The sequence below is a fragment of the Populus euphratica genome, unplaced genomic scaffold (assembly GCF_000495115.2).
Source record: "Populus euphratica unplaced genomic scaffold, PopEup_1.0 scaffold2746.1, whole genome shotgun sequence".
Taxonomy (NCBI): domain Eukaryota; kingdom Viridiplantae; phylum Streptophyta; class Magnoliopsida; order Malpighiales; family Salicaceae; genus Populus; species Populus euphratica.
In genome coordinates, this window is record NW_011502581.1 from 5,654 (window position 1) to 17,069 (window position 11,416).

At 36.1% G+C, this 11,416-nt stretch overlaps 3 protein-coding genes across 3 annotated transcripts in view; 1 reads left to right on the top strand and 2 right to left on the bottom strand.

The window, feature by feature from the left end:
* Positions 1-242, bottom strand: part of LOC105119311 (cytochrome P450 81D11-like) — a 2,839-nt gene extending 2,597 nt beyond the window's left edge. Inside the window, exon 1 of the mRNA XM_011017438.1 lies at positions 1-242. Within this exon, the coding sequence (XP_011015740.1) occupies positions 1-107 (107 nt within the window). The 5' untranslated portion in view covers positions 108-242.
* Positions 243-7,541: 7,299 nt separating this feature from the next.
* LOC105119313 (uncharacterized) lies at positions 7,542-8,238 on the top strand. Its single transcript, XM_011017441.1, has 3 exons — positions 7,542-7,611; positions 7,746-7,883; positions 7,976-8,238. Exons 1-3 carry the CDS (start codon positions 7,542-7,544, stop codon positions 8,236-8,238), a joined length of 471 nt encoding a protein of 156 aa, XP_011015743.1.
* Positions 8,239-8,667: 429 nt separating this feature from the next.
* On the bottom strand, positions 8,668-11,081 carry LOC105119312 (putative cyclin-A3-1). Its single transcript, XM_011017439.1, has 8 exons — positions 10,577-11,081; positions 10,269-10,501; positions 10,087-10,162; positions 9,897-9,973; positions 9,738-9,771; positions 9,480-9,629; positions 9,270-9,404; positions 8,668-9,171 (listed from the first exon to the last, which is right to left on the bottom strand). Exons 1-8 carry the CDS (start codon positions 10,895-10,897, stop codon positions 9,106-9,108), a joined length of 1,092 nt encoding a protein of 363 aa, XP_011015741.1. The 5' UTR covers positions 10,898-11,081; the 3' UTR covers positions 8,668-9,105.
* Positions 11,082-11,416: the final 335 nt, after the last annotated feature.

The window sequence follows — 11,416 nt, forward strand, 5'->3', positions numbered from 1 at the left end:
GGAAGAGCAAAAGGGCTAGGGGGCAGGTTTTGCTTGTGACGGAAGAGAATTTTAACAACAACGAAAAGAAAGAACAGGAGAGCTAGGTGATGGTACAAGCTTTCCATTTCAAACACAAAAAGGCAGGGAACATGTACAGGAGGCTCCCGAAGAAGATAACAAGGTAAAGGCCTTAAATTTTTTCTCTACCAGAAGGAAACACTGTTGTTCCACTAAAAAGAACACCAATCACCGTTTGCACTATTCCACAGGAGTGAAAACTACGTGCATAAAGACGTTTTCTGCTTGCAAGCAACATTATAGTTATTATTATAAAAAACACTAAAACAGATATGTGTTTTAGTGTGACACGTTAGACAGTGAATTATCTTTGTTTTTTTCTTGTACAAAACAATTACCTAGTGTAGAGGGTAAAATTGTCTTTTACTTTTATGGAATCCAATTGTCATTTGTACATGATTGAGGATAATTTAGTCGATTTACTTTGTAAATTATTCTTTCTTCTTCAAAGCCAAAAACTCAAGCCTTTTGAAGAGGGATTTTTTTAATTTTCTTTGCACAGTTAAATTATATAAATACTCTTGGAAGTTGGAAAATGTTGAACTTGCTTATAAGGATTTTTTTGTCTTTTTATATTTCATACAATGAAATAACGGTTTTAACATTGATTTCCAAAAAATCTAAGGCTATCTTAGAAGGGTATTTTTGTTTGTAATATGATTTTTTTATATATAATATTTAGAATCCTTGTTTAGTAATTTAATATTTTAAAATATTATTAAATAAATAAATAATATTTAAGTATGTATAACAAGTGTCAGCACATTATCATCCCTTGCACTATTTTAAAAGGACATGGGGAGTCATCTAATGGTCAAAAATGATCAACCACCATGTCGTTCGATGCTCCTAGTGGTGGTGAGGCCAATAAAAAGCATGTGTGGCATGATTTGCAATGGTTTGGTAGCGATGATTTTTTTTCTCCTCTCTCTTTATTTTCTCTCCCGGACTATGATTTCTATATTGAGGTTTAAAAAATTCGGTTGTATCCTCAAGTTTCTAATTTTTATTTATATTTATGTCGAGATTTGGTTCCTGTTTTTTTATTTTTATTTGTTTTAATTTTGATGTTATTTGAAGTTTGTTGTTTTTTTAAATTAATATTTAATTTTATTTCGTTTTTATATTTGATTTGGTCATTATTCTCTTTATTGCTATTTTTTTAATCCCTTGCTAGATTATTTTTTGCAATTATATTTTTAAGCATTTTATTTAATTTAATTTTATATCTAATTTTGATTCTTATTTTCTTAAATGTTTTTTTGTCCTTCTCTTTATTTATTTAAATTTCTAATTTAATCCCTAATTATTTCCCGCCACTTTTTTTGTACAATATTTGATTCTCATTGTTAAGATTTTTATTTGTGTGATTTTTAATTTTTATATCTTTCTTCTATAAGGTAATCTCAATTACATAACTCAAGTTGCGGGTTTTAAAAATTAGCCTAAATTTACTTTGATTTTTTTTAAAGTCTTATTTAAAAATTGATTTTTTATCGGTTTTATCAATTCACATTAAGTTTTTAAAAATTAAGTTTCATGATTTGATATGCTTTTATTTTTGTTGAGTTATCCCTATCCCATGCCCCGGTACGTGAGTTAGTCGAGTTAAATGAGTTTGGCTTGGTTTTTTAAAAGTTTATTTTTTTATTTTTTTATTTAATATTAAATTATTAGCTCTTGAGTTTTTTTTTTTTACTTTTATTTATTCAAGATTATTTTAAGTGTGGATTAGTCAAATTTACACGTGTTGGCTCATGGTTTTTTCATTATGTTTTTTATTGATTTAACTTTGGTTTTTTTAAAAAAAAAGTTTAATCTCAATCTTATAAGTTAGTAGAGTTAACTCAAATTTTTTAAATTTTTATTTTTATTTTTATTATTTGATTAAATTTTATTTTATTTTTTTATTATTTTAATCTCATATCTACAAGGACATCTTTATACAGTATAGAGCGCAACACCACTCTATTTCTATCCCGTTCCTTGCCACTAGTCCGAACTTCAAACTTAACGAGAGTCTCCCGTCTGTCCTTCTAGCAGAAGAAAAATGAAAAAAAAAAAAAATCGTTAGTGAAGAATAATTTAGTTCATTGTCATTGAGACCATCTTCACATTTTACATTTATTTGAATGGAAATAAAGATATTGAAGATTTAATAACTGCATTGGATTTGATGTTAGAGATCATTATTCATACAGCGACTTGGGTAAATTTAATGTGGTAAAATCATCATCAAATTGAGCGCAGCTATCCTCCTTTCTAAAATTTGAAAACCACCAGCAAGCAAATTCCCAGTGAGCTGAAATGGGAGGATCGAAAGATTAGTGGCATAAAGCTCCGAAAAGAACACGAGCAAATTTCTCTTTAGGAACCATCGTTGGGAATGGGAACTGCCCAAGATAATTTCTTTCCCATTAAGTATTTTGCGCTGATGACGAAATGAACCTCTTGCTTTTGCAGAATCAAACATCATAAACAAGTAGAAATGAGTAAGCAAATTATAGACAGGTTAGGGATAGTTGCACTATTAATTAGCATACCAACTTTACTCAATCGAGTAAATTTCGATTTTTTCATGTAAGCACACTGATCTCTTAAAATTTTAAAATCAAGAATTTCTTGACCAAACTCCTTAACTGCCCCTTTTTAACATTTATCAAAAAAACTAGAGTCCTTGTCCACCAACTCTTCCATCGAGTACTTAGAACTTTACTCTTTCTTTTTTTTATTTTAGTACATCAACCTTTTCAACCATGCCAATCAAGTATATATATAATGCATTTTTTATTTTATTTTTGTGGGAATCACATGGTATTCGTTTGCTTGATTAAAATAATAAATATTTTAGTTGAAATAATCTTTAGTTTTTATGTGGATAACTTACCATCAATGAAAAGAGTTTATGTCCTTAACTGTATTTAAATCAATTATTATGATTTAAAATATTTTAATTTATTAAAAACAATCTTAGTAGTCCATATTACTAAAGATGTAACAAAATAAAAGAAAAATTAAAGATGCACGCATTACTAAAGATGTAACAAAATAAAAGAAAAATTAAAGATGCACGCAGCTATCTCTTTGAATGGGCTCGGGGAATCTTGGGCTACCGTTATGGGCTTCTGTCTGGGCAAAATGCTTGTTGTCCTTGACTTTTGCGTTCATATAAAACTGAAGTCGTTTTCCTTGAGACATCGATGGCATGGCATGCGTCCTGCTTGAAAGAAACATATAGCCAGAGATTTTGAGTACGACTACCGAATCCATTGATTTTATCACGATATCAAATCCTCTTAGAATTATGCTTGGGAAAAGACAATAAGCTTGGGAAAAGTGAAACGCGACAATAAAGCCAGAGAAGGAGGGGAAAAGGAGAAACTGTGAAAGGAACTCCTCGCGCATAGAAAAGACAAAGATGGAGTGGATAAAAGTTACCGGCCCCACAAACAGAACATTCACAAAAAAGTTACTCATGGGAGAACAAGTTACTTGATCACTGGTTCATATATATTTTACAGACACTTGGTATCAAGAGACAAAATATACGGATCATAAGTCCAAGAGGACCAGCTAAAGTTGAAAACACACATTTTTCGAGCAGAAAATTGCATCAAATGATCCGCGAACATCACCATCATTGACAAGATGCAGCCTAATTAGTAGAATTGTGATTGAAGCATCTAGTAGATGACCCTCAAAGTTTCCTTTCACGTCTTGTAGCTCTAATCTCTCAAGAACTAGCAACAAAATTAATCTTCAATTTCCCAACAGGCCAAAGAGTAACTCCTTGAGAAACTAACAGCAAGACGTGGCTCAGCGGTTGTGAAGAGGGTCTGAAGCATTTGGAACTTTTCTTTTGCTTGAAAAGAACATATCAAATGAGTGCCTTAAACGTTGCTCTTTCTCCGTGCTCCTTGGCGGCTGCTGGTTTTGCAAGCCATGAACATTCACCGTTGTCTCTTCTTTCCTATCTCCTGAGACGAACAATACAAGAAGAAGTATAACCATTGGCTTCTGCAACACAAAGACTCGAGGGGACTGTTGATAGTGCATTTTTCTACCTATAAATGATTTGGGCATCTTAGCTGAGAGTGAAAAAAGAGAGTTTGCTGCTTCAAATGAGGGAGAGAAATGCGAGATATGGGACCAGCTAGATAGAGAAAGGCAGTGGGATATAAAGTTAAATGGCTTTGTTTGGCAACCCGAGGAGGAGGAAAGAAGTGATTATGTAGTGTGTTATTGAGTTTACTACACCCTGCAAGCAAAGGACGCAACTCACGAAGCAACTTTTTGCTATTTGCCTATATCCTTTGTATTTCACGATATCTTTTTACCATCTGTTTTGCTTTTGTTCTCGCCTTCAGTCCCTAAAATAAGGTCACTATGGTTCCGATTTATAGCAACTTCATATAGAGCCAGAAGAATCAGCTGGCACCTTGAAAGGAGTGGAATCAGACACTTTTTTCTTCTTCATGCAAAGTTTATATAGCAATGAAAGGTAAGAATGTGCGAAGCTTTTTAAGGATATAAAGGACCTTATTTCCTACAATAATCTTTACTTATATTACAAGTTTCTGAGTGGTCAAATCAAGCGCAACTTAACCCACCAACGGTTCTTTCTTAATAACCATTTAATATATGGAATCAAATATGATTGAGTACAAGAAAAGCAAGAAAACTATTGGGTAATATAAGACCAATGATTCCCTAGTGTCACTCCGTGACTGGTGGCTTGCCATGACGAGTACTTTGACAATGAGAAGCCATTGAACTTGGAACCAATAACCTAGCTGTTCATAGCCTTATAAATGAACTGGTTGATGCATGAAAATACAGAGTGAAGAATCTGAGGAGTAATAAGAAGAAGAAGAAAGGGTTGGAAACATCATACAGTTTGCCGAGAATTCAAGTCAAGTTCCTAGATTTTAAGGTTAGAACTGGATGCCGCTATGATTACCGACAAGTGGTGGATTACAAGTGGTTAGAACTACCGAAAAATATAGCTTCTCCCCTTCAAGCTGGAATTTTGGTCCAACTGGAATTGATTAAAGCTCTCAGTGCTGGACCATTTTACTTTTGGGCTCATATACATGTCTCTTTATTGGTCTGGAACTATTGACCAAATGCGGAGGGGGCCTTCTACTCTAGTCTATGCGGAGACAAAACCCTGGTCTTAGCCTCTGTAGCCATGTTCTAGAGAATATATAGGCGATCATTAAAAGGGTGAAGAGACCGGAAGAAGGCGAAGACAGGACTACGAGTTTTTTTCCTGGACTTGCATTGCAAAGTAAAAAAAAAAAATTCACAAACTAGAAAAATAATTCCTAATATTAGACAGTAGTTGATACGCATGCAGTATATACGTAGCTAGGTGTGATGTGCAAGTAGAACTTGTCGAACCAACAAATCTCAGCTCTTCCTTTCTTTTCTCAAATAATTCTCTAGCAATTATATTATGGGTTGTGGATTTTATGATTTGGTGTGTTTATTGTTAGAATTGTTTACATTGCAACGAAGAATCCCATTTGGCTCCAGTGAATTACAAAATCTTCCTTGTTCACTCTAGTCTGGAATATTAGGGCATAAAATTTTGGTTTTACTGGTTTAGAGTAAAAATAAATTGAACCAGATAATATCAAAACTGATTAGTTTTAACTAATTTAAACCAAATCTAAATATAAATGTATATAAAAATATTTCAGTTATATATATATATATACACACACATACTAGTGGTGTTATTGAATTTATTTCATCAAATCTTTTCTAATATTAGTGATGTAATGAGAGTTTTGGTGTTTCTTAACAAAAAATTTTAAATTTTTTTCTCTGTTCATTTACAACCTTTTTAATGTCACGATTCCGAAGAATAATAAGATTAAATTTCATGTTTATAAATAATAACATATATAAATTATACTATTGTAGTAAAAAAATTCCTAGCTGTATTATTTGACTAATATTTTTAAAAAAAAAAAAACGTGTCTACAAACAAAAATAGTCAAAACACTTTTCATTGTAGCAGTTGGTGTTTTGGATCCCTTTTCCTTTTCCAGATGCGAAGGAAGACAAAAACAACCCCTGATTACGCAACACAATTTTTAGGAAAAGAAACTCCAGCCCATGTTTTCTAATAAAATCTCCAGGCACCCCACTAGAGGAGGTGGGCGTGTTTAGCTAGCCAATCTACACATCTATTGCTCTCCGAAACACATGGCACTAGGCTATCTCCCGCAGTATTGAGGAAAATATGCATAGTTAGGAAGGCGATGCCAGTTCGGCAATGTCTCAACTTGCTGGTGCAAATCATAGCGGCAGTCAAAATCTTGGCAGCTGCTGTGGCACTGGCACCCAAGGCAAATGATGATTTTCCAAAGAAGGTGCCGATTTCATGGTATGCCACGACGTGTTTGGGGCAAAGGGGTGGGAAAATAGAGAACCATATAATAGTAGTCATGGTGTTTTTGTGCATTCCATATAAAAGAATCTGCCCAATTTCCGCCATAGTCACTGAACCCAGAACAAAGTTATTGCTTCGTTTGTGGATAAGGCACCGTTTCGATTAGACAACTCTCTGCTCCAACCTCCTGAGTCCTCAATCCACCCACCACCCAGGTCATGTTGTGAATGGGAGCTTCAATTGTCAGCACCTTACCGGCATATTAAAGCGAGTGTAGAATTGGGCTCTTCCTGTTTCCTCAGGAACATTATTGATTCTATGTTCGTTCTCCATGCACTTTGCCCTGTACAAGACAAATTTACGAGCCCACTAGGACGAAGGAAGGCGAAATGTTCCTCAAGTTCAAAGAAAATATACCCCTGTACGCCTCTCATCATTGCAATTAGCAAATAAAACCTGGTTAGAATCAACAAATCATCCGTTAGTTTTGCATACATGGTAATTTTCCTACAACTTTGACATGTCTGGCAAAAAATAAATTTCTATTGAAGTTCCAGGGATGAAAAAGTACAAGTAGCATGATCTTAAGTTCTACAGAAGTAGTTGTGCAGACTGCAGAACTCTGTGCTCCTAGAGCTTGGCTACTATTGGTCTCTTTGCGCATCATCTAGCTGTTCCCTTCTTCGACCACTCTGATTAATCAATGCGTCTCTTGCAATGATTCAAGTGATTTCAATAAGAACTTGAAAATTCTACTAACATATTAATCCAAGATCATAAATTACTAAGCAGTTAAAGATTGATGGTTGGCAAACTGAGGACTGCCAATTAATTATGTGCATTAAAGTGTCAAAAACGCTACCAGGACAGAATCAAACTCCGGGACCATTCAGCAAACATTGGGGAAAGTAACCAAAAATCATGGCGGGCAACCGTTATAACTTTGATCATGATATGACAGTGTTGGAATTTAAGCGTGGTTGCCAAATTCGAATCATAAAGTTGCTTCAAATCAGACCGGTTCAACGCAAAAGGAGGAATATAGACAGGAAACAACATGTGAATGCTCGGCTTTAACATGGGTAATATTGACATAACTGACTATGCCCCTGCGATACCACCAAGAACAAGCCGTGGGGGCACGGGCAGTATTAGGGAAAACAAACATTAGAAAGGCAGGGCATGAAAATTAAAATCTTCACATATCCATTGCTACTTCCTTGTTAACCTCCTTTCAAATCAATAGACGGTTAAGATATTTTTCAGAACACTGAACTAACAGGAGTTACAGGACCATCAGTCAACCAGAATGATAAAACATTTAGCCATGGTTACGCCAGAGATAGTGAAGAAGTTAATTCCAATGAACGGTTGAACTTGGGTCTTGGCAGGAACAGCTGCATGATGGATATTGAGCAAGGTTCACAATCAAAATTCACTGCCAGCAAAGTTTTCTCGTGCAACTTCTGCAGGAGAAAGTTCTATAGCTCACAAGCACTTGGTGGGCACCAGAGTGCCCACAAGAGGGAGAGAGGAGCAATCGAAGGTACCAGTGGGAGAGGCATATGGCAATGATCGGTGTGCTTGCTGGTAAAACAATATTCCAGTCACTTGGCGGTCAGCCCCGTTCACTTGTCCACGAAACAAGTAGGGAATGGGGTCCTTGGATAGCAAGATTCAACAACGATGGCAAGGGATTTGGGGTGACCCAGAAAGCAATTGTGCCCGTGGAAGCAACGAGAGGAGAATGGCCAGGTAGTTTTCACATGGTATAAGAACACATACAACCATCAGAGCTGCTTAACTTTGACCTATCCCTACGGCTTTAACACTACAAATTATTTTCCACAATTCAATGAAAATCCTTATGTTAAAAGACTTTCCTATTTAACAAAATTTTATTAAATCACCAGTAACTGGCAGCCACAGTGCGAGTATGAAAAGTCTAAATCCTTTAAGTAGATGTTTTGCTGGAATAACAAAAATGAATCGCAACAGCCACCTCCACCTGGTTTATATCGAAAAAACCATTGAGTCTGAGATTTAGGCTTTGGTAATAATGGTTAAGTACTTCTCTGCTCAGCAGTAATCAGAGTATGCCATTAGGGCGTTGCGCATTCATTTTTGCACCATTAATGTTTTGTTCTCTTAAAAACAATTTTAGTATAAATCTGACTTTCATGAGACAAAGGTGAGGCTTCATATTTACCAATTTTGAAGCATATGGGATATAAACCGTTCTGATACTCCAGCATAAGAGAAAATTCACGTTCTCATAATGGCCATTTAGCATCTAATATCAGAACCAAAAACAAAAATTTTAACATTTACAAGACCTCCGTAGGAGATTCAAATATTCTACCAGTGAGAAGAGTTAGCAATAGCACAGTTACCCAACTGCTGGTGTTAAAAATGCCATTCATACTCCAGGTAAAAGTCCCCAAGCATCAGAACCACAGTTCATTCCACATGGCCAACAATTCACTTCCAGTAGTATCCCAATATCAATCAAGATTTCATAGCAAATCCAAAATGGCATGGTTTGTGTTACGAATCCACACTTCTAGGGCTTCCTGAGCGGGTAGCAATTTCCATCACTTGTCATAACCAGAAACATATAATGAACAGGCCAACTGTTGCATTTAAACCTCTTCGAAATATAAAGCTGGTAACTCTGGGGGGGAAGGCATGTTTGCCACACACTTGAACTGTCCCAGAAGAAAAATTCAATGTAAACAAAATGCCTTTTTACAGTGCGAGAATTCAACTCAAAATCCTCAGTAGTTCTGACAGAAATTAATCATACCTTATGCTGCTTGTATTTTTCTCTTACAGCTTGCAATCCACCTCCTCTTCTACTCAAATACAAGTCATGTATGATGAGAACACATTCCCTTAGATCAGCTGCCTTGTATCCAGTGTATTGTTGCAAGGTTGAACTCTGTATGAACAAAAATTAGAAACTGCAATCCAAAAATGACTGCCAATACAAATTAATAGCCCTGGAATTACTTACCCAAGGATTTGTCTTGGGTCGCATCAGAAATCTCGTAAGAAATATAACAGAAGCAGCCACCAAAGAAGGTAAAAATTTCACACAATTGTAATCCAACAAGCTCAACTCAGCAAGGTAGAATCCGAGGAACTCAAGCTGCAAATTTGAAGTCTGCAGAAGGCACAAAGATTACACCAGTCAACAACAATAAGAAATACCTCACATTACTGAGCATACAAACTATTAACCTTCAATAAAGAAGAATGAGGTCACACTTACTTTGTAATCCTCTAGAGCAACCCTAGTGAATCTCCTGCAAGACCAGCATGACAAACAATACCAAAAATCAGCCCTCCAAACAATGAACCTTCCATGGTATGTAAATCACCAATTGCAGGTAGACAAAAAGAGCTACATCAAAACATTTTTAAATCTTACCTTAGAAATGTCTTTATCGTAGGATTCCCCATTTCAAATTTCAAAGATTTAAGTATATGAGCTTCCATTTTAACCACCTTTACAATCACATAAACCGCCATTAATTAAAATGATAAACAGAAAACCAGAGCATGAACACTGAAGATCTAAACCCATAAAACAAACAAACAAAATAAGCATATTCAGTTACCTCTTCCTTGGTGTATGTATTATCTGTAATGTAGCAAAAATCTTCCACATGTGGAGGGTTGATTTCTTCATACTTTCTACTTGCCAGAACAAAATGAAACAAAAAAAATACATAAATTAATTAAACAGAACTCAAACCAGACTTAAAAATATGGACAGAAGTCAAGGGATCCCGTGTCTTACGAGGCAATGAGCATAGAAGAAACACCAAGAAGCTGAAGCCTCTGCCTGCTGAGAACGTTGAAAGACAAGAATCTGTCAACGTAAGAAACAGTAAGATACAAGGTGTCAGAGACAAGCTTGTATTCCTCTGCGACCTCCACCAACCAATCCACCAAAATCCCTCTCATATTAGGACTCACATCTTTTTGAACCTTCTCAATGTAATCAGGCAGTGGCCTTCTTTTTGGATCCACCTGAAAAATAAACCCCAATTAACACAAACCCTAATTACATTTCCACTACTCAGACCACATAAAACCAATCCTTACCTCCATTTTATGAAGATACTCATAAATATCAGAAGCATATGGTGCACACATTTGGGGATCTTCAGGTTTCCCGTCAACATCCTCTTTGAGAACACCCTCCTTCTTCGTTGAAGCCCCCTTCCTTGCCTTTGGCTTTGCTTTTGCTTTCTGCTTCTGGGGCTCATTCGATGAAACAATGGCGTTTGATAAGTTGGGCAGCTCTCCCAGCACAACCCTCTTCTTATTCAAGGGTTGGTCCTCCGTGGAAGCCAGCGCAGCCGCCCTCTTTTTGGCAGCGCGAGTAACGCGGGTGCAGTTCTCTTGCTCTGGCATTGAACTCATTTTACACTTCTTCGCTCACTGAGTCAAGAGTCTCCTTTTAGATTAGGAGTGAGCGAGAGAGAGATAGATAGAGAGCGAGGGCTTGTGATTGTGAGGAGGGAGAGGTTTTGTAATGGTGGAGAGAGGGAACGTAAGAGGAAGCGCCATGTTTTTTGTTTTTGAAAAGAGGGGACTTGGCGCTTGTTACGTTTTTGCGTGTTTTTATTTTTGAGGTTTTGGAGATTTTACGTTTTGCGGTTTGGGGGGTTGGCTTTGAATTTTAAAACCATACCCAAGGAGTGGAGGCATGCTGTAGGCGGGTCTCATTTTTTATGTCAAGGGAGGGAGGCGGGTCTTGTTTTGGCGAGATTTTTCAGAAATGTTTGGGGCCTTCTCTGGCATCCTCGTCCTCCATTTCCTCACAGCTGTTTGATATTTATTGCCTTCCACCTTCCAAACTCCAATCCCTCTTCTTTATTTTTGTATTTAAAAAAAAAAAAAAATTATGTTGATTTTTTATGTTTTAAAATTATTTTGATG